The sequence below is a fragment of the Apodemus sylvaticus genome, chromosome 22 (assembly GCF_947179515.1).
Source record: "Apodemus sylvaticus chromosome 22, mApoSyl1.1, whole genome shotgun sequence".
Lineage (NCBI taxonomy): Eukaryota > Metazoa > Chordata > Mammalia > Rodentia > Muridae > Apodemus > Apodemus sylvaticus.
The window spans coordinates 47,841,454-47,864,710 of record NC_067493.1 but is presented as its reverse complement, the minus strand read 5'-3'; the positions used below and the strand labels follow the sequence as shown (position 1 = coordinate 47,864,710).

At 45.1% G+C, this 23,257-nt stretch overlaps 1 protein-coding gene across 8 annotated transcripts in view; it reads left to right on the top strand.

Annotated features, from left to right (window-relative positions):
- The window catches only part of Hectd4 (HECT domain E3 ubiquitin protein ligase 4), a 154,624-nt gene that overhangs the window by 51,273 nt on the left and 80,094 nt on the right, over positions 1-23,257 (top strand). For 6 of the 8 annotated variants that reach the window (XM_052167566.1, XM_052167564.1, XM_052167563.1 and 3 more), the window contains exons 8-17: positions 3,480-3,672; positions 7,700-7,858; positions 11,656-11,769; positions 12,455-12,595; positions 16,055-16,287; positions 16,615-16,760; positions 19,057-19,127; positions 21,007-21,112; positions 21,911-22,031; positions 22,591-22,719. In XM_052167566.1, the coding sequence (XP_052023526.1) occupies positions 3,480-3,672; positions 7,700-7,858; positions 11,656-11,769; positions 12,455-12,595; positions 16,055-16,287; positions 16,615-16,760; positions 19,057-19,127; positions 21,007-21,112; positions 21,911-22,031; positions 22,591-22,719 (1,413 nt within the window). The remainder of the gene's footprint in view (positions 1-3,479; positions 3,673-7,699; positions 7,859-11,655; positions 11,770-12,454; positions 12,596-16,054; positions 16,288-16,614; positions 16,761-19,056; positions 19,128-21,006; positions 21,113-21,910; positions 22,032-22,590; positions 22,720-23,257) is intronic. The other 2 variants (XM_052167565.1, XM_052167561.1) reach the window with 1 other exon arrangement.

Sequence of the window (23,257 nt, the reverse complement as noted above, 5' to 3'; positions counted from 1 at the left end):
GCAGTTTGCTTGGGACTAAAGGGTTTCTTGGGACATGGCATCTCCATGTGACATCTAGACAGCCCTGCAAACGGCAGAGGGTAATAGTCTGTAAAGACGGGAGGACAGCAAGGAACGAAGTCTGCAGCAGCAGGCCAGTGTGGCACCTGGGAGGATGAAGGCTGGGAGCACGGGAGAGGTGGCCAGTAGAAGTGACTGAGGCTGAGGGGTTCAGTAGAGCACCCACAAAGGCCAGGGGCTGCAGAACCCGGAGCTAAGGTAAAGACAGCTGGGTGACACCCTAAGGAGAGAGATGGAGGGGGGTGGTGGAGCTGAATGCTCTTAACCACGGAGCATCTCTCCAGTATGGCCTGGCCTGGGGAAGTGCCCCAGTCCCTGCTAACTCACTTGGGGCCTCTTGTTCCTCCCAGCTCTGCCCTGTTTTTGAGGTCAGCAGCCATCCATCTCTCTGAGCTGCACGGCTAAGTGTTGCTAACCTGCCGGTGTGGTGTCCATGCCAGGAAGCAGTGAGGGAGTGGGTTTCCTTACAGACTTCACAGGAGAGCTTGGCCCGAGACTCCTCCGAGTCTATGCACTGTAGCCCTTCCTCGGGGCCACCAACAGTGGAGGCAGAGATGTATACAACAGGTGGTATGGAGTGACTAGATATTCCCTTGTGGGGGATTAGTTAACAGACAAGGGATAACCCTTTGTGCAAGGGGCTGCAGCTGAACTCCCCAAGATGGTGGTTGCTTGGTTCAGAGTGCAGTTGCCCCCACACTCAAGGTTCTGCAGATGAAGTCCTCATGCCGAGCCCTGCTCTTCCTGCTGCTCACTATGCTTTGTCGTCTCACTTAGCAGAGTACCACGTGCACTGAGAGACAGTTTTACATTAGCTATTGATTCTCCGAGGGCCAGATGGGTAATGCTTTTAAACAGCAGCTTAAGGAGATTGATTTTTGTCTCGGATGCTTTTACAGGGTTATATTTAGAGTGTGTAGCATAAATAGAGCATGGGGGTGGGGTGGGGCGGTACAGTAAGGAGGGATGTGTGAAATTTTAGGGGCAAAGGAGGACTTGAGTAGAAATGCAAAGCAGGGGTGAGAGCAATGAGACTGGGGAACATGGCTTAAGGCAGATGTTGTGGAGAAAATGGGGTGCTACCACAGAGGTGTTTGAGGGAGGGCCTATGGGGAATGCCTTGTCAGTGCTGGGGTGTTGTGTGACCAAGGCTGTAGGCAGGCTCCTCTCAGGCAGTGGCAGTCAACGACAGGCATGACTGAGTTACTGTGTGGTCGTTCCAGAGTTGAGTATGTGCAGAGGCTAAGCAGTGTAGTGTGCTCAGCTGGGGACGGTGGGGAGCCGAGGAGGGGAACGGGCCAGCCCTAGAGGACTGGGCACAGTGTTCCAGCTGATGCCTTGGATGCCAAAGGCAATGGCTTCTGGAGTGAAGGAGGTGTGGATCTAGGAGGCAGGAGAGGAGGGCAGAGTCCCTGGGCTCTGCTTACCAATGCCAAGTGAGAGCTCACAGACACAAGTCAGAGTAAGCAAATGCCATGGACACTGCAAAAGCAGGAGCTCCAGAGGGTTGCAGCCAAGGCCCCCACAAGGGAGTCAAGGGCCAGGTGGTGCAGGGTCTCAGTTCTTTAGGCTGCAGTGGGCTGTCCAGAGCTGCTCAAGTTAAGACGTCCAACCAGGGAGGAGTCCGAAGCAGAGGGTGTGGGAGCATGGCGGCAGCTTGGGGCTCCTATGATTTTAGGACTGTACTTCTCAGTTGTGCTTTTTCTCGCCCCTTGTGTACCAGCAGCCTTTCCTTCTGGACCCTGGCTTTGCTTTCTGTGAGGTTCTAAAGACTTGGTCTCTGACACCCTCATTTCCTCTTGTCTTCAAGGGCTGCAGCAGCAGGCCAGGCTTGCTGTCTTCCCTGCTGGGATGGATTTCTGAGGCCCCCAATGTCTAGGAGGCTGCGTATGCAGGGGCATTGTTTATACAGCCCTCCTGAGATTGATCAAAAATTTTTAGATCATTGTTTTAAAAATGCATTCTTTCTCACACACACACACATATCCACACACACATCCACACATATGCACACATACATGTATACACACACACACACACACACACTGTGGTGTGTTTGGAGGTCATAGGACAACTTGTGGAAATTGGTTCTTTCTTTCCACTATGTATGTCATCAGGTGTGGCAGTAAGAACCTTTACTTCCTGGGCCCTCTCACTGGCCTAGATCTGAGTCCTTTGATGGTGAATTGAAGCAGACTGTTCCTTGTTTGAAAGCAGAGACAGTTGTCAGGACAGAGACAAGGAGGACAGTAGAGGGCAGCTGGGACCTGGAAGCAATCGCATGTGCCTAAGTGACATGCTCTTCTTAGGGAACTGGCAACACAGGGTCTGGGCCTTGAATTAGAGAGAACTTGAGAAAGAAAGATATTCTGGGAAACACCCTGAATCTTTAGCTATGAGGTAGACTAGGAAATGTTTTGAAAAAAGAAGGCAGATACCTCATGTGCAGCTCTGTAATCTCGGTGCTGGAAGTCAGAGCATCAGGAGTTCAAGGCCAGCATGTGAACTTGAGGCCCTCCTGGATCACCTGATTTTCCTGTCTCAAAAAAGGAAAAGAAAGATGAAGGAAAGGAAGAAAGACAGGAAGGAAAACAGGCGGTGTGCGAGTTAGCCCTCCAGTTATTGAGAGACTTGGAGTCGTCAGTGCTGAGTGAGAGAACTCTGAGGCCCACCGAGATGCACTTGAAGCTTGGCGTGTGTATTAGCCGGGCTGGCTTGCTCCTAGATTCCTCTGCCATGGCCAGGCAGCTGGCTACTGTGGGAAGAGTGTTTCGGTCTTAGAACTAGTTAGGTTCCTAAAACACATTAGCCTCATAGCCGCTTGAGCAGCAAACCAAGGACTCATTGATCTGTTCTCCCCTGTCTTCCTGTACGTATCAGAAGACTCATAATTGGTGAGCAGTGGCCTGTGGGACTCAGTATAAGGTTTTGTTGTTTTTTTTTAATAATATTTTTAATTAATTAATTTATATGTAAGTACACTGTAGCTGTCTTCAGACACTCCATCCAGAAGAGGGCATCAGATCTCATTACTGATGGTTATGAGCCACCATATGGTTGCTGGGATTTGAACTCAGGACCTTTTGAAGAGCAGTAGGTGCTCTTAACCACTGAGCCATCTCTCCAGCCCAGTATAAGGGTTTTAATCAACAGTATTTTGCAGATTGTATTAATACTGTCTGTATTAATTTCACTTTGAATGTGGGTTGTCATGAAAGGCGACAGCTCTGAGATTGAGCTCAGCCTTCCCTGTCTGAAGCAGCATCTCTGGAGCATGGGAGTGGTTTATATGGTGAGATGTGTTTGCTCAGGTGGCTGGAAAATGCTTTGTAAGCACCTAGGTCACAGAAATAGTCTCAAGATATCTGCTGACTGAATGGAAGCATCATCTCAGGCCCTCTTTTTTCTTTAAATATCAGGTGGAAAATGGGGTATTTGTAGCCAACCCGCTTCAGGAACGCACAATCCTAATGAGAAAAGAGGGTGAGTCTGCCAAAAGCATTAATGAGATGCTCCTGAGCAGACTGTCTCGGTACAGAGCCTCTCCGTCGGCAACGCTCGCGGCCCTGACCGGCTCCACCATCTCCAACACGCTGAAGGAGGATCAAGCAGGTGCGTTGTCTCTTCCTGACCACTGTACATGCTGCAGCGTGCCAAGCTCACCTCACCCGCACCTCTGGGTGTGGCTGTCCGGTCTAGGCTGTGGGCATAGTGGAGCCCTGGAGCAGTTCTGCCCTACCTGGAGCTGTCTCCACTATCACCCTCAGGGAAGAAAATTGCAGCTAGCTACAGCAGTACACAACACAGTTCTAACACTTAAGAAGCTAAGGCAGGGGCATCATGAGTTGGAGGTCAGCCTATGCTGTATGAGATCACCCCAAACTCTGTCCCATGCTCTGAAAAAAAAAAAATCTGGATCTGAGCTAAAATGGATTTGACTTTTTTTTTTTTTGTTAACCCTCCCACTGTTTAAAATACTAGGAGGAAAAGCTCTTATGGTGATCTCCTATGAGGCTGTCCAGTAAACACTTTATTGTGTCTGTTAGAATGTAAGGACATTGTTGCCACAGGCTTCTGTGGTATCAATGTGAATGTTTTAGCCTAGGTTAGTCCATTCAAGTTAAAGGAGATACTTTGCACAGAACAGTTCCCTTGTTTTATCCTAAGTGAATGTTTTTGGGCTTTGCAATATGGCTCCTTGGGTAAAGGTACTTGTGGTCACGCTGATGACCTGAGTGTGATTATTGGGACTTCAGAAAGGTGAGAGCAGAGAACTGACCCACTGAGTGGTCTTCTGACCTCCTTATGCAAATGTACACACACACACTTGTACACATACACATAAAAACACACACACACATAATTGCCACACACACGTGCACATATACATAAATACACATAGAAACAGACTACACACATATATATACAGACACACGCACATATATATATATAAACGCACACATATAAACAGACCACACACATATATATATACACACATGCACATATATACATATACACATGCACCACACAGACACACACACACATACATACATACATACACAAACACATACACACACTAAATAAATAAATGTAAAGAAGGCAGCTCAGAAAGTAAACACTTTAATGACGGGCTAAAATCTTCATCCGGGTTTATACCTCTATGCTTACCATGTTCCTTTCAGTAGACTTATATTAAATCTTTCTTTAAAGAAAGAAAACAGAAAAAGAACAACCTTCCTCCTATCTCTGCAGCAGCCCTCCACAAGATCTCATGTAGCCAAGGACTGCCTCGAGCTTTGACCCCTGTCTCTACCACCTAAGTAGGGCTCATAGGAGTATAGCACCGTGCCTAGCAGCTAGTGCTGGGTGTGCGCTTTAGTTTTGTTTTATGTGTTTGTGTGTTTCTGTATACCACACTTGTGTCTTGGTGCCTCCTGAGGCCAGGAGAGAGTGTTAGATCTTCAGGAACTGGAGTTACAGATGTTCCAGTACCCACCATGAAGGTATTGAAATTGAACCTGAGTCTTCTGGAAAAGCAACAATAGCTATTAACTATGGAACCATGTCTCCAGCGATGTGTGTGTGTGTGTGTGTGTGTATGTGTGTGTGAGAGAGAGACAGAGACAGAGACAGAGACAGATCCTGAAAACCCAAAAACTGCATAAATAACAGTTTTGTTTTTTTAAAAAAGACCTCAAAAGGCAATACTATCTTTAACATTTTTAGTAGGGTGTGATGACTCATTCCTGTAATCCCAGCAGGATTATAAGAAGCAGGAGGATTACTCTGTGTTTGAGGCCAGCCTCAGCTATAGAAAGACTCTGTCCTGTCTCAAAAATCCCATATACACAATGTCTTACACTGAAAACCTACTAGCTCTGTCTACACGTATCTGAAAATAAATTAAATAGTCACAAAGTCTGAAGCTTTGGAGTTTGGGAGATAGCTTAGTTGCTAAAGTCATACCAAGCAAGAATGAGGACCTGAATTCAAGTCCCAGCATACAAGGACAAAAGCTGGGTATAGTCATGCATTCTTGTACTCCCAGAACTAGGGTCCAGCGCTCCATGAATTCAAGGACAGCCTGGTCTATGTCATTCCAGGCCAGCTAGGGCTACAAAGTGAGACCTTGCCTCAAAACAGAAACAACAAAAATAAGGTTGACGTCTCCTTAGTAATATCACCTAAAGCTGACCTCAGGCCTACACACCCATGCATATACACACTTGATACACACAGATACAAATATGTATATTACTCCCAATTGCTAAATAATAGAAATAAAAATAATTTTTAGCCAGGCAGTGGTGGCGTACGCCTTTAATCCCAGTACTTGGGAGGCAGAGGCAGGCGGATTTCTGAGTTTGAGGCCAGCCTGATCTACAGAGTGAGTTCCAGGATAGCAAGGGCTATACAGAGAAACCCTGTCTCGAAAACAACAAAATAATAATAATAATAATAATAATAATAATAATGATTTTTAAAATGTAAAGTTTTATTCTGTGACAAGCTAAAACATATTACCTGACAGTAAGTCTGTTTGGGAGGACACATTAGTGAACATTAGGCTATAAAGCTGAAGTTTTCTACTCATTCGTTAACTCATTTCATTATCCCAGAAAATGATGTCCTGAACAAAGAACATATTTGTTGAGGGCTTATGTTTTTGTTTTGTTTTATTAATTAATTAATTGTTTAATTAATTTTTATTTTTTAAAAAGTTTTTTATTTATTTATTATATGTAAGTACACTGTAGCTGTTTTCAGACACTCCAGAAGAGGGTGTCAGATCTCATTACAGATGGTTGTGAGCCACCATTTTTTGCTGGGATTTGAACTCAGGACCTTCAGAAGAACAGTCAGTGCTTTTAACCGCTGAGCCATCTCTCCTGTCCCTTGTTTTGTTTTTTAAATGGAGCTGTTTCAAATGGAAGTATTCAAAGCATCAGAAAGAATAGGTTTCCCTGCTGCTCTTGCTGGGTTCCTAGCTGCGCACAAGCACCTGTCATTCCAGCTCTAGATAAGCCAGTGTCGCCTTCTGGTTTCTGTGGGCAAATTAAAAAGGAGAAAGATTTCATTTCACATATTCTTTTAATCTAAGTCCCTGAGAATGATTTTCTGTCTGTTTGGACCTTGAACAGTTTGTTGTGTTTTATAGTCTGACAGCTTCCTGAAGCTCTGGTGGCCTTCCCTCTGACAGGGTCAGTCCATTCTGAGCTCACTGCTCTACCCATCGGTGACAGGAATCGGGGATGATGTGCATTTCACACCTCCTGACTAGAAATAGTAACTATTCTGTTGATGCTATCTTTTGTCACTGACCCTCAAAATCAAAATGTATATATAATGGATTACTGTAAGCAGTGTGGGTTTAAAATTCCTATGTAGGAGATATTCTGAGAGCCCTGGGTAGCTGGAAGGTTCGGTTGATTCTGTGACAAGAACTGTTTGTAAAGTCACAGACTTATCAAGGATTTGCTTTATGCTGGGTACTCTGGGGCCAGAGTCTGTAAGTGCCAGGCCAGGCCAGCCAACGATATGTTGTTTCAAAAAAAAAAATTTTTTTTTTATAAAATGAAAAAAAAAATCCAAAATTAGGGTACCCATTTCCTGTTAAAGCTCAAGCTATAGCAATTCTGTTTTGAGATTTATTCCAACTGAGCCTTTATTCTTTTAGAAAAATTTTTAGGATCCTTAGGCATACTGGACATTGGGAACAACTTTAGGACAGTCAGACCATCCCATAGGAGACTTGAGGTCAGAAGATAATTCTTGCTCTTTCTGCTTAATCTTTTTATATTTATTTTATTTTATTTCATGTATATGTGCATTTTGCCTACATTTATGTCTGTGTAACACTGTGTACCTAGTACCCTCAGAGGTTAGAAGAAGGATTCAGGGCCCCAAACTCCAGTCATAGGCAGTTGTGAACTGCTATGTAGGGGCTGGGAATCAAAACTGGGTCCTCAGGAGAAACAGCCAGTGCTCATAATCACTGAGCCATCTCTAATTCCCCTCTGCCTAATTGTAGCCTGGCTTTGTTTCAGTTTGGACTCCTCATTATAGTCAAGCCCATTTTATAATCCCATTCATAAGAGTGTGAAATACTTTTAGTAACTATTTTCATTTCCTTCTCCAGCAAATACTAGCTGTGGCCTTCCTCTGAAAATGCTGCGGAAGACACCCATGTACGCCTGTGGCACCTACCTGGTGATGCTAGTCCCGCCTCCAGGAGGCTCAGGCAGCTCTGCCACCCGCTCTCTTTTTGGTGGAACAAGCGGTCTGTCATCTTTAAAAAGTAAGTATGTGGGCAGGAGAGATGGCTTAGCAGTTAAGAGCACCGACTGCTCTTCCAGAGGTCACGAAGAGTTCAAATCCCAGCAGCCACATGGTGGCTCACAACCATCTATAATGAGATCTGATGCCCTCTTCTGGTGTGTCTGAAGATAGCTACAGTGTACTTATATATAATAAATCAAAAAAAAAAAAGAAAGAAAGAAAAAAGAAAAGAAAAAGTAAGTATGTTTTATTTGGATGCTTCTTCTGATGTGTCTCTGCATTAGTCACTTTTCTGTTGCTCTGATAAACACCATGACCAAGGTGACTTAAGGAAGAGGGAGTTTGTTTTCTGCTGTTCTAAAGGCTTAAGGGCCTGCGCGGAAGGGGAGGCGTGGCAGCTGCAGGAAGCCAGGAAATCATGCTGTTTTGTTGTCTTTTTTTTGTTGTTGTTGCTGTTTTTGAGACAGGTCTGTCTATTGAACAGGTTGGCCTTAAACTTCCAGTTATCTGCCTGCCTCTGCCTCTGCCTCTGCCCCTCTGTCCCTCTGTCCCTCTGCCCCTCTGCCCCTGCCGGGTGCTGGGATTAAACATGTGCCCACCACCACGGCCTGCTCAGAAAGTCACATTTTTCATCTCAAGTATGGAGTAGAGAGAATGAACTGGAAGTGCCTTCTGGCTCCCAAAGCCTGTCCTCAATGGTGTCTCTTCTCCTGAAGGGCTGTGCCTCCCCTTACCTTCTCCAAACTGAGGACTGACTGGTCAAAGGCATGAGCCAGTGCAGAACATTTCTCATCCAAACCACCATAGTCTCTAACTCCGAAATAGAAAGCATTCTTATTTATTGTTTTAAATATACTCTGTTATAGTTCCTTTCTGATAACACAAAATAATTATGTATGGGCTGAGAATCTGTTATCTAGTGCTGAGGACAGCATCCATGCCACGTGTCCTGCCGTTTCTGCCCAGAGCTCTGCCCAGCCCTCAAAATGTAACTTTTTTTGGTAAAAGATTATTTATTTATTTATTTATTTATTTATTTATTCATTCATTCATTTATTCATTCATTCATTCATTTATTCATTTATTTATTTATTTATTTATTTAATGTATATGAATACACTATAGCTGTACAGATGGTTGTGAGCCATCATGTGGTTGCTGGGAATTGAATTCAGGACCTCTGCTCGCTCCTGGCCCCAAAATGTAACTTTTTAAACTTGTTTTTATTTTTTCCTGCATTGTCCATGTAGCCATGTAGCCATATCTGGTCTCAAACTCACCGTAATCCACCTGTTTCTGCTTCTTGAGTTTTGGGATTAAAGGTGTGATCACCATGACTGTTCCCAAACCCTCCTTTGGTCTCCATGCCATAGCTGTTCACTGACTGGATTTAGGCTCATTTGATTAGAACAGCTCTTCATGGGCCACTACCATGAGAACGCAGTTCATCTGTGAAATGCTTCCTTCTGTGGCCTGCGCCATGTTGGTCACCATGGATCTCAGCACGAGGAGACACCTGTTCTTGCCTTTAGACCATGGGAATTGTTAGGTAGTTGAAGGTACCTGCGCTTGCCTTCAGGAATTCTTTTTTTTTTTTTTTTTTTTTTCCTGCGCTTGCCTTCAGGAATTCTTTTTTTTTTTTTTTTTTTTTTTTTTTTTGAGCCAGGGCTTCTCTGTGTAGCCCTGGCTGTCCTGAACTCACTTTGTAGACCAGGCTGGCCTTGAACTCAGAAATCCGCCTGCCTCTGCCTCCCAAGTGCTGGGATTAAAGGCGAGTGCCATCACCGCCTGGTCCCTTCAGGAATTCTGAGGTGTGATAATGTCTATGATGACTAGAAATGGTCATTAATTCTTCCTCACTATTAGAAAGAGGGGCAGGTATATATGATGCAGAATGTCAGTGTAGAGGTGGTCGTGGAGTGGGACAGAAAGGAGAGACTTCTTTTTTTGTTTGTTTGTTTTGTTTTGTTTCGAGACAGGGTTCCTCTGTGTAGCCCTGGCTGTCCTGGAACTCACTCTGTAGAACAGGCTGACCTCAAACTCAGAAATCTGCCTGCCTCTGCATCCCAAGTGCTGGGATTACAGGCGTTAGCCACCACCGCCTGGCTTTGTCTTTCTTTTTAAGGATTTTTGTCTTATTCTTAATTATGTGTGTATGTATGTATATGTGTGTATGTATGTGTATATTCATGGGTATATGTGTGCATGTGTGTATGTGTGTGTGTGTGTATGTATATATGTACACTGCCTGCCTCTGCCTCCCAAGTGCTGGGACTACAGGCTTGCGCCACCACTCCCGGCAAGGAGAGACTTCTGAGGTGAGAAGTAGGCATTCACCTATGTGAGGCAGAGTCGGGGCTTCTGCGATAGAGCACACTGGAGAAGAAGTTTGTGTGGGGCGGGCAAGATCACTTGGTGAGATAGACCAGAAGACACCAAAACAGAAGGCTGGGCCAGAGCTCAGTGTAATGTTCATCTAGTATGTCCAAGGCCCCGGGTTTCATCTTTGGGGGCGGGAGGAGAACTAGATAGTCTAGTTTAGTCTAGAATCAGTATAGTTCCCATTTGATGGTGGAGGAAGAGAAGAAAACCACCGTAAGAGGCCCCGAGACTACTGAGAAGGAAGAAAGGAGGCGTGAATGGGGGCACACCTGTGAATCTCAGTGTAGAGGTCTCAGCCTTCCTCATGATGCTGGGACCCTGTTCTTCATGCTGTGCTGACCCCCAGGAGTAAAAGTATTTTGTTGCTACTTAGTAACTGTAATTTTGCTACTGTTATGAATTGTAATGTAAATATCTGATATCTAATATGTGACCCCTGTGAAAGGGTCAGTCCACCCCTTTCACACCCCCAAAAGGTAGCGACCCAGGTTGAGAACTGCTGCTGTAGTACTTGGGGGCCCAAGAGCTATAGCCACTTAGAGACTTCACGCCTGTGATATCAGTATCTGGGACGTTGAGCAGGGAAATCAGGCATTTGAGGCTCGCCTGGACATCATGGTGAAACTCTGTCCAAAACCCAATCAAAGCAGGGTGGGTGTAAGGTCAGCAGTGGTACCCACCACCCTTGGCACTGACACTCTGACTCAGCTCCTGGCATGGCAGCTGTGAGGAAGGTCCCTGTCCTAGCCAGGATGGTATTGTTACAAGGAAATGCCAGGACCAAAAGCGAGCCTGGGAAGGAAAGGCTGTGTTTCATACTTCACACTGTGGTCCATCATTGAAGGAAGTCAGAGCAGGAACTGAAGCAGGGCAGAACCTGGAGGCTGAACCTGAAGCAGAGGCCATGCAGGGGTGCTGCTTTTTTATGGAACCCAGGACCACCAGCCTAGGAATGACACCACCTACAATGGTCTGCGCCCTCCCCTATCCATCACTAATTCAGAAAATGCCTTCCAAGCTTGCCTCCAGTCTGACCTCTTGGAGGCATTTTCTCAGTTGAGGCTCTCTTCTCTCAGATGGCTATAGCAAGTGTCACGTTGACATATAGCTGTCAGCACATCACTTTATATCATCTTTGCTATGCCAGTGAGAATCCTGGGAGGTTAGTAACTACCATTGTTCCTGCTCTGACTTCCTTTGTCGGCGTTGCTGCTTTAAATCTCTTTCAGAAATATAGTTTAATATCAAGTTTATGAAGACATTTGGTCAGCATTGCTTTTAGGGGTCTTCTGTGTATATTTTCTGTGTTTTTGTTGTTATTATCACTAGAAAATAACAAAATAGGAATTTTCAGAAGAAGTCTGACTAGGAGCCTAAAATGGAAACTTTCAAGAATAGTCTTCAGGATCATTAAATAGCTGTCTGTTTTTACAGTCCTGGCCTCCAGTTTGGTGTATAACATTTCAGACGGCCAGTTCGCAAGTCGTGCAGATCTCATAGATGCTGCTGGAAGCTCACTGGGGCGTGGGGCTCTCGTACCAGGACTGGGTAAGACATGAACACGCCTGTTTCCTTGAAGCCTGAGTGAGTGATCTTGAAGAATCTTGTCATGTGTCTGTGGCATTCCAGTGTCCTTAAAAGAGAGAAATGCTAGTACCCTTTAGGGATTCGATGTGCAAGCTCCCATGTATAAACTTGTCAGGTGAGCTGCCACTGAAGACACTCAACATTAGGTTGTAAGACGATGCCCATTACAGTCTCCAGAGTTCATGCCATATGGACATTTATTCCTCTGCATATGAACCTGATGCTGCACATTGAATTTGTTCTTTGTCCTGACTACTAGGGAACACACAAAGGAATTTGTGACTCATTGTTGTGCATTGGTGTTACCTGTTCCTATGGTTCCTTGGGCTTTTCATGAAAGCTACCCGAGTCCTTTCCAGGAGCAGGTCATGTGAATTAGTGCATTAGTATTAGTATTAGTCAATTAGTGCAAACCGTGTATTTTATTGTTTGTTCCTTCTCACATAGGAGCTGAGCAAAGCTGCAAATTAAATTTAGATTTCATGCTCAGTTCCAATCGAGTCTGTTGTCATGTAGATCTTTGGGGGCAGAGTTGTGGCTGTCAGCACTGGGGGAATTCCTGCCCTTTGCTCTTTGGTGGTGTTGTGGGAATATGTGTTGAGGTGTACTGCGCGGCACAGCAGCTGCATGAACTGTGTGTTCACAGGTGCCTGTTATGATACCATGAACAATATGCTATGGACTTGCTCAAATGACTACATCGACCAGTGGTGCAATCCTGGGAACCAGGCCTTCCATTATGTGTGCCAGAGACTGGGCGTCAGCCATATCATCACCGAGCCCAAAGGTGAGCAGCACTCTCAGACCCAAATGTGACAGACTAGAGGAGCAGCAACAGAATGTGTCTACAGCTTCCTTCTTGGAGTTTACGAAGAAATCCACTGTTGGCTGTGTTAGGGAAGGCTGGCCATGTGGATGGAGAAAGCATGGAATTCAATGCAGGAGTTGAGGAACTTGTAGGTTTTTACGGAGAAACCCGTTTCCCTCCCCAAATCTAAATTTAGGTGTAAAATTTGATTATTGGTGCTAGAGAGGACCTCATGTAATCTCAGCATGGGAGAGGCTCAGGCAGGAGGACTGCCCTGCATTCTAGACTACCATAAGCTACAGAGTGAGTTCTGCTTTAATTTAAGCTGGTCTTACCTCAAAATAAAACCCAAATACAACATTGATTATTGGTTCTTAGGCTAGAATCCTCCTAAGTGCTGGGTTAAAGGTGTGTGCTACCATGCCTGGCAATATTGATATTATTAAGATCAATTGTCTTGGGATGGGAGAGAGAATAACTCAGCAAATTCTTTCTCTGTAAACTATTATTAAAATAGACATTATCAACAAAGTAAGAACAATCTATATTCAGGTTTTGGAAATTGGTCAGTGGAGTCACCATATTAAAAACAACACCAGAGGGCTGGAGAGATGGCTCAGTGGTTAAGAGCACTGGTTGCTCTTCCAAAGGTCCTGATTTCAATTCCCAGCAACCACATGGTGGCTCACAACCATCTGTCACGGGATCTGATGCCCTTTTCTGGTATGTCTGAAGACAGCTACAGTGTACTCGTATACATTAAGTAATTAAGTAATTTTTTTTATGATTTACTTATTTATTTTATGTATGTGGGTATACCATTGCTCTTTTATAAAAAACACAAAATATGTTTAAAAAATGAAAAACTAAAAACAACAGAAACAACAGCAGCAGCAACAGCAGCACTCAGGAGGCCGAGGCAGCAGATCACTGTGAGTTTGAGGCTAGCCTTCTCTACATTCTAGTCCAGCCAGTGCTTCAGAGTGAAAGCTTGTCTTAAGCAACAGCAGCCACCACCACACTTTCTCAGCACACTGGGTTAGAGCAGTGGGAGCCTGGGACGTTTTTAGCTGAGGCTGCTCTAGTCTCCATGCAGCCTTGGTCCCCACAGCCATTCTGCCAGGGTGGGTTGTGCCTGTTGTGAAATTCAGCAGCTTTGCTTCCGGTGGGCTGAATGGATTTGGGGCTGAGCCTCTGTAGCACCAGCAGCAGCAGCAGCAGCAGCAGCAGCAGCAGCAGCAGCAGCAGCAGCAGCAGCAGCAGCAGCAGCAGCAGCAGCAGCAGCAGTGCTACCTCTATCTTTGGTACCAGAGAGGAAAGACCAGGGACTTAACAGAAGAGCAAAGTACCTGGAAATTTGATGAATCTCTACAGGGGCCTCCATATGGTGCCCTTAATAAGAAACCCTGAAGGGCCCTTGATGTATCCGCATGTCTGGATAAATTTAAACTGAAAACATTGTCACAGGGCCAGATGGCAGTTACATATCAGGGCAGTTTACAACTGCCCGAGCTGGGACAACACCCTGAGCCTTACAAACAGATCCACTCAGAATCAAAGTGTTACTAGCTCAAGGGGTTGGGGTGCCACCTCTGACTGTTGGTTAACAGGTACCAAGTCTTGAAATAAAACCCAGACCTGGGAGTATGGCTCAGTGTATGGCAGACTGTTAAAAGGAACAGGCCCTGGCTTCCACCCCTAACACCAGATGCAAGAGTAGTAGCAAGGGGTTAAAGGAAAGAAACCCAGCTACACACTAGAGACACTCAGATGCTGGGCTTGGTAGGTGACACTTTAAACAGCTTTATAAATATGTTAAAGACTAACTGTAATGTCATGGAAATTTTGAAGAAAAGCATGATGACTATGACAAGATGAATAGAAACTCTAGTAAAGAGATGCACAATTGAGACAGAGTCTCATTTTATCCAGGCTGGAATCAGATTCACTCTGTAGCCAAGGATGATCTCCCACTTGTGGTCCTCCTGCTTCCACCTCCCAGCGCTGGGCCATGCACCCAGTTATGTTCTGCTTCGTGCAGCTAGCCAGACACTACCAGCTGACCTGCATGCCCAACCTCAAGAAATGATTAGAACCAAAACCACTGTAAGTAAGTGTGGAAAGTATCCAGCAGAGGCAGGAACATCAGGAGTAATGGGAGTTTGGCTACCTAGTGAGTCTGGGGCTAGCCTGGGTCTTATGACACTGTGCCTAAACTCAAGTTACAACCTGAGAGAATAGCACAGAGGTCACGTGCCTTTCACTCACACCAAGTCCTGGGACTTGTATCACCTACTGACAAGTAGGTGGGAGGCTGGCACTGACAGCCGGATTCTACAGGGGCCCTGCCCACCAGCCTCCTCCCCCTCCCAGTCCTGATGTTGGTAGGAAGGTCCTCATCACACCTAAGGGCATAAGCCCACCCCACAGAGAGTGGACATGGATTAATCACCTCAGTAATTGACATATTGTTATTTATTGTGTGGGTGTATGTGTGTGTGTGTGTATCCTCTCCACCACGTGAATTCTCTATCTGCTGAATCACCTTGCCAGCCCCTACAATTTCTTTAATATCTGTGGAGTTAGTAGTCATTTCTCTGCTTTCATTTCTCATTTTCATATTTTTGTGAACTTGCTAAAAATGATTGGCTTGCTTTGTTTCCATAAAGTTCGAGGGCATTTTTTTCTTAGTTGTGTCTTGTTTCATGTGCTAGAGATTAGAGCCATGGCTGTTGGTGGGAGACAAGTGCTTTAACAGCTGAGATTCCCCCAGGCCAGGATAGAACCATTGAGCTGTTTCTTCAAGTCCCCAAGTGGCCTTACTTTGTACTTTGCCTATTTAGATTATTCTCTCCCTCTATCCTCTGAATGCCTGAAACCATCCATGAGCCATGAAGTAGTTATATAAGAAAATGCTTGCTAATGTTTAATCAATACACATCTATCCAAATGGGGTACATGGTGGGGGGTGCTGTGGGAGGGGTATTTGTGGGCAGGGCTTCTTCCATCCAGCAGCTTGAGGGTGGTTCTATGTCTTGTGGACTAGTTACCAGCATGGGCTGCGCTGGCCTGAACTCCAATCTGCGCGCTCCCACTTTGCAGCTATATTATGATTTAGGGACCTGAACCTCTCTTGCTCCTGGTTTACTGCCCTATAAAACAGGGCTGAAGAGTTGCCATTATAAGCATGCACGTCAGACTTTATCCCATTGTTAAGGACATATAACCAGCTCAGTAAGCGATAGTTTCCTGTGTTGTTGAAGACACAGTTCTCACATATTTGCATTCCACACTCTGGCAGGAAGGGTTTGGAACAGCACTGGCATCGTTGGGCACCAGGAGTGTCCTTGTGTGTGCACAGCTTTTGTGCCCTGGAGAGTTGCTCTCGGGGTGCCTGTCATGGCTTTCCTCACTATGCTTCTCCTTTGCATCTTTCAGAAGAGGCCATCAGCACGAATGAGGTCATAAACCAGTTACTGCACCATGTTGGCGCCATGTGCATTCACCAGCTCAACCTTCTAGCCGCAAACCCCAACCTTCCCATCACAAGTGTCCTGGGCAAGCAGCACCCAATCGAGGCGCGCCATCTGAGCAGCATCTGTGACATCATGGAGAAGGCCATGGTTAATGGCGACACCTGCATTGTACGCTGCATCCTAGTTGTCTTTCAGGTACATGTCAGCATGTGTGAGCAAGATGGCAGGCAGGAGCCTCTCTTCTCAGAAGCACTTCAGCATCTGCTTGCATCTCGCCTCCCTGCTGCCCTCTAACTAGGGTTGTTCTCCCTCCTGTGCATCGCACATGGCTTAGTGGCTAATGCTGTAGCTCCTCGCTGTCGGTGTGTAAGGTATTTACTATGTGCTCCTGTGCAGTAGAAGAGAGTGGAGTTGAAAAAGCACCTGCTTATCTTTCAGAAGCTACATGTGCTTTCTTTTGGAGGTCTATTTTTACCCCTGGTGGAGTGAGCACACTTAGCTCTGCCCATTATGTTTCTGTAGGTGGTGTTTAAATTTTTCTTCAGCCCACAAACTGAAAGGAACCGAGACATCATTCGGCGGTCAGGATTGCTTCTTTGGCAGTTGTTGATGGCTCCAAAAGATCAAATCTGTCCTGAAATTCAGAAGGAGGTCTGTCTTGCTATCAGGTAAACAGCAAATGGGGTTTCTTAGTGCTCCCTGCAGACAGGTATTGCACGGGGCCTCTCCTCAGGTGAAGCCTATATAACTCAGCTCCTCTGGGATCGGGGCCTCATCAACTGAAAAGTGTTCTCCCCCCACCAAAGGCAGCCTGTGTGAATTTAGAGATCCGCCTGCCTCAGTGTCCTGAGCATAGGGACTAAAGGCGTGCACCACCACCACCACCACCACCACCTGCCAAGCAGAGCTCGTGCGAGGGTTGTAGTGACAGTTACAAGCAGCTAGGCTGCTCAAGAGTGAGTGTGTCTTGGGCATGTTGGAGCATGCTTTGTTGTGAGCAGCCCTAGGGCCTAGAGTTTGCCCTGCCATTCACATTGGCGCTGACTTCTGTCTCCTCGGGTGTTTGGTGGCTGATGTAGGACAGTACTTAGTTGTGCTAGTTCTTGTCAGCCGGCTCAGAATCTTGGGTTGCTGAGATGGCTCAGTGGGAAAAATTGCTTATCTCCCAAGCATGATGACCTGAGTTTAACCCCCAGAACCCACTGCAGAAGGAGAATCAACTCCTGACAGTTGTCCTTTGACCTCCAGTCATACACTGTGGCATGAACATACCTGCAATTGCATCACACACACACACACACACACACACACACACACACGCACACACACAATTATAATAGTAATTTTTTTAAAAAATCTTGTTGAGGCAGGCCAATCTCTGTGAATTCAAGGCCAGTGTGGCCTACATAAGTGAGTTCCAAACCAGTCAGAGCTATACAGTGAAGACTTTGACTAAAAAAATAACCCAAAACCCTCATAGATTCAGTAGTGATTTTATTTTTCTTAAAACCTATGTTTACACATGTGTCTACGCCAGGCATCAGCGTTGACTTCTCTGTCTTATCTTTTGAGAGAGGTCTCCAGGGAACCAGCTGGCTACATCAGCTGACCAGCCAGCCAGCCAGCGCTAGAAGCCTTCTAGCTCTGCCTGCCACCACAGGGGTCAGGGGCATTGCCTCTGTGTCCAGCTTTTCCAGTGGCTTCTGGAGAGAGAACTCTGGTTCTTTCAGAGAAAGCATTTGTAGCCTCCTTACTGGTGAACTTAGAGGCTGTGGTCTAGTGAGAGTTTTGTTGTTTTGTTTATGGCTTGGGGGCACATTTTCTTCTTTTTTGTGTTTTTGATTTTTGAGGCTGGGTCTTTGGATGTAGCCAGACTGACCTGGAGCTTGAGATCTGCTTATCTCAGTTTTTCAGTTTCTGGAATTACAGGCATGTGCCCTCATGCCCAGCTATTAATTGTGAATTAATTAATTTTTGAGACAGAATCTCACTGTGTGGCCCTCCCTACATCCACCACTACACACACCAAGCTGGCCTCAAGTGCATTCTGTACCTCAGATGGCCTCAGTATTGTTTTTTGATTTGTTTATTTTTATTGCCATTCATTTTCATAGAAGTAGAGCTGTAATATGATCACATGTAGTATAGAGGCCCCTGGAGACAGGGATGGTTGGCTTGTAAGGGTCCTCTGGCAGGAGTGAGGACAGATGGCAGGATTTGGGGTTGGTTTGTTTTCCTTCTCTGTTTCTTTTCTCAATATGTCATGTTTTCAGTTACTTCCTGTTGAACATTAAAGCAATAAATCAAATGTGGTACAAACAGAAACTCCTGGAGACAGGATAATATCATGCTGTCCTTGTGATGGCTTTTTAAGTGCATGAGACACAGGACACATTCAGGCTATGTGCTAAATCTACACACTTGATTGTATGCCACAACTCAGAAAAGCAAAAGCCAAAAAACAAACAAACAAAAAAATCTCTGATGACCTTTTCCACCCTGTTCTTCTAGGCTTCTCAAAAAGCTGAGATCAGGAATTCTCTGTACCACATGATTTGTGGCCCAACCTGTATATATGATTGGTTTGTCAACTCTGGCTTCTCATAGCTTTCAAATGCTCTTTTGCCATTACTTTCGGGACTCTGACATACCTTATCATTTTGGTAATTCACTGACAAAAGATTGGAAAGATCTCTTCTATCAGAGAAGTGATTGGAGTATATCATGTTGATGAATTTAGTTCTCCGTTTCTCCTGGGATAGGGAGGGTTAAAATCAGCATCTTTCTGTGTAACCCAGGCTGGCCTTGAACTTGAGACACTCACCTCTCAGTCTCCCAAGAGCTGGGGTTATGGGTGCATACCACCATATCTGGGAAGACTGGCATCTGTAACAAAAATTTAAATAGCTAAAGTCTGTATTTTCTAGAATTTTTGTTAATTTGTTGACTTTCCTGTCATTTCAGCTCTGGCTTAAATATTTTGTACCCAGGTGAAACAGAAATTAATAACTTACTTAAGCTGGTCTTAACAGAAGGTGAGAATTTTCAGAATTATCTTTGAACAACTGTGTGTGTGTGTGTGTCTGTCTGTCTGTCTGTCTGCCTGCCTGCCTGTCTGTATGTCTATTACTAAGAATTGAACCTAAGGCTTTGATTGTACTAAGTAAGCATTTACTCTGATTATATTCCAAAACATTTTTTTTAAACTTGGAAAACAGTTTATTTATATTCTGTATCCTGATTGTTTTATCTGCATGTGTGTCTGGGTACCTCACACTTGCATGTCCCATGGATTGCCAGAAGTTGTTAGATCCCCTGAAATTGGAGTTATTACATGGTGTTAAGACTTCATGTGGATGCTGGGGTTCACTGAGCCATCTCTCCTGAGAGAGAGAGACAGAGACACACAGAGAGAGACAGAGAGAGAGAATATGAATCAATCACTAAGTTTCCAACGGTAGCTTTGAACTTTGAGGTCTCCTCCTTTGGCCTTCTGAGTAGCTGAATATACTATACTTTCTTGCTCTTAGGACATTCCTGCACTGTTACAGGGGTTCTCATTTTCTTCCTATTAGTCAGCATACTTGAAAAAAAATGTGTATTTAGACTGGAGAGATGGCTCAGTAGTTAAGAATACTGGCTGGGGCTGGAGAGATGGCTCAGCTGGTAAGAGCACCGACTGCTCTTCCAAAAGTCATGAGTTCAAATCCCAGCATCCACATGGTGGCTCACAACCATCCATAAAGAGATCTGACACCCTCTTCTGGCGTCTGAAGACAGCTACAGTGTACTTATATATAATAAATAAATACATATTAAAAAAAAGAAAAGAATACTGGCTGTTTCTTCAGGGGACTTTTGGTTCCAGCACCCACATGGTGCCTCACCAGCCCCTGTAACTCCAGCTGTAGGGATCTGATATCCTCTTCTGACCTTTGCTGGCACCAGGGATGTACACAGTGCACATACAACCATGTAGACAAAACACACATAAAATAAATCTTTTAAAAAAAAAAGAAAAAGGAAAGCTGTTGCTGTAGTTCATGGAGAGAATGTTTGTGTACCATGCAAGAGTTCCTAGCTTCCTCCTGTTACTCAACAACAACAACAAGTGCATGTACACAGCAGCCTGAATTTTAGGTTGAAAGCAGAAATCACGCATACGTGATTGGAGTATTTTTAATCTTTACCCCTCTTCCTGTGTCCTCTAGAATCTGGAGTGTAGATGTTTCTCACATTTACAAACAACCAGCTTCTTATTCTAGCAGGGCAGTGGCACATGCCTCTTAACTTCAGCACTCAGGAGGCAGAGGCAGGATGACAAGGAACTCCGTGTCATCCTCAGTGTACGGAGAAGTCAGGTCATCCTGGGATAGAACCAACCAACCACAATTTTACCATATTTCTAACCCAGGGCATGTGTGTGTGTGTGTGTGTTTGCTTGTTTTTTCATCTATTTGAATGCATGTTTTAATTTAGACTGAACAACAGCCACAGAAGACATGGTAAGAACACTCAGTTTAACAGCAGCACTAGTCTCGGGAAAGAACTTTATACTGCTTTATAATACACCAGGAGGAAAGTCAGACTTAAAGCAGACACCCTGGCTAAAGCCAAGCCTGAATGTGGCACTGTTCTGCTGCCGCTTGCTTAAATCTAAACTCCGTGCTCCTCGGTTGTGCTCCTCGGTTGTCCTCCATCTATCCTCCACTTTTTTGAAACCTTTTTAAAAATACTATCAGTTTTCTTTGAGCAGGAGGTGCAGTTTGTTAAGATATTGTTCCAAGCTGACCTTGAACGTGCAGCAGCCCTCCTGCCCCAGCCTCCCAGATGCTGGAAGTACAGCTCAATTACATAGAGGGCTTTTCTAAGTGCCCTCGCCAGGGTCACTCATGGCCTTTTGTCCTGTGTCAGGAGAGAGAAACAGTGGACTCTCTCAGCTTCGAGATGTGATCCTCACCAGCCTAGCCGAGCAGCTTCAGAACAACCGATTCGGCAGCGATGAGGACGATCACTACAGGTAAGGTCTGGGAGTCCTCCATGGCTGTTACTATACCCCACCACCAAGAGCAACCACAGAAGAAAAGATTTATTGGGCTTTGCAGTTCCAGAAGGATAAGGATGCATCCTGGTGAGAAGGCTTGGCTGCAAGCAGCAGGCATGACGGCAGGCGTAGGAAGCAAAGTGTGAACTAGAAGTGGTCCAAAGCTTTAAATTCTCTGCCGGCTCTCAGGGACACACTTCCTCTAGCAAGGCTGTACCCACTAAGACCTCTCCAAGCAGCACCACCTAATGCCCAAGCCTAGGCGGCATTCTCATTCAGAGTACAGCACATCTCCTAGGTTGGTCACAACTGGCCTGATTTCTAAGTGATAACTTACATTTAAATGTGTTTGATCGTTAGTTTCCTGCTATAGCTGATACAGTGACCAGCATGTTGAATCTAAATTCTGGGCCTACCGAAATGTACTAAACCCCACAGCTGTCCTAAGAGCTGAGGTAACCTGTTTCAGTGTGAGAGCGTGAGAGCGTGAGAGTGTGAAGAGCTTCGGGCCTGGCAGCGTCCTTAGCAGAGCTGATGCTGAGGGAGGTCTGGTAGGCAGCCGGCTTGCTCTCTGTGACAGAAGCTGCGTGCTAGACTTACTAGGGGATGCCTTTGTTTTCCTATTACATTTACTTCTAAAATACTTGAATTAGGAGGCAGGGCACCATTTTGGTTTGTGGAGTGTCTTATTAGTTTGATAACTTTCTGATAGAGTGAATTAATTTCCTGATTGTCTCATACCAAGTGTACTGTGCATGCTTTCATGTTTTATAGACTTAATGATGAGCTCTTACACTACATCCTAAAGATTGTTGTGCGAGAATCCTGTATCCTAATCACCAAGTGCCAAACGGTCTCCAAGGATGATTTCCAGAAGCTCCTTTCAACGGTGCCTGTAAGTGAGGACTTTACTGAGGCAGTGTTGTCTCCTCTTAGGGCAGTCTGTGGATGACTGAGCTTACCCCAGAAATGTACTTGTGGGCAAGTCCACTCAGAGAACTTTCCTTAAAAAGGGAGAAAAGACAGAGACACTCCTTCCTGAGGCTGCTCTCCAGTGTCAGATGCCTGATTGTTGAATATGGAATTTTGTTTTTTGTAGTAAGAGTTTCCTCTGTTAGTTTACTGGTTTTTTAAACAGTATGTTTCATCGCCCGTGGGAACAACGGCTCAGAAGGGTTGGGGTGGAGTCTGCTGTAGAGATGTGAGAGATGCAGGGAGAGTGCTGAGGGCTGAGAGCTGAGCCCGGCTCAGAGAGGCTGGTGGGGGCTGGGTGTGGAGGCCCCAGTGAGCATATCAGAGCCTGCACTCAGGGGCCTGCATCCATAGCTCCCAAGAGACTGCTCTCCTGTCTGCTTCCTCTCCTCTTTCTCTTGTGGATAGCTTTTTAAAACATGAGGTGTCTACGAGCCCTTTCAGTCATGGGAGGTCACTTAATGTCCTTGTCTGTGTTAAAGGCTGCATCCTCCTGCCTGCGCTATCTGATGGCAGTTCAGAATCACCTTCTCAGTAACACTGTGTTGATTAAGCCTGATGAGAATGAGGACAGTGACAGCTCCTTGCAGGGAGAGACATTGAAGGTACAGGTAAACACCAAGCTTTATTTCAAAGATGCTTTTTCCACAGCTGCTAAGTTGCTGTATATTGTGAAGTTCCCTGTGCTGTTTAATTGTGGTGAGAAGTGTGAGGCTGCTCATTGCTTTGGGCGGCTACATGTCTGTGACTCTCATGATGTGTTACCATATGCTCTTGGTGGTCTCTGTGCCTTTGTTTCTTTTTGTTTTGCAAGAATTGTAAGTTTGGCATTCACTCACAAGTGATCTCATTATACCTTAAAGCCAATCTGAAAGCATTACATTCCAACCACTTCCAATATTTGGATGATTTTTTTTTTAATTCAAATGACTAATTTGATCTTTATGTGAATAATTGCTAGTTATATAGTTAATTTAATTTTCTGTTACTTTTTTTTTTTAAGTTAGCATCTGTGTAAATGCAGTCATTTGTTTGCAGATGATGGTATGGCACTGCACAGATATTTTTTATAGCAGTGGTTGTTGTAATTCTGACAGATAGTCAGGGACCTCATTTGCATTGTTGTTGAAATTCTCATCCTTAAGAGCT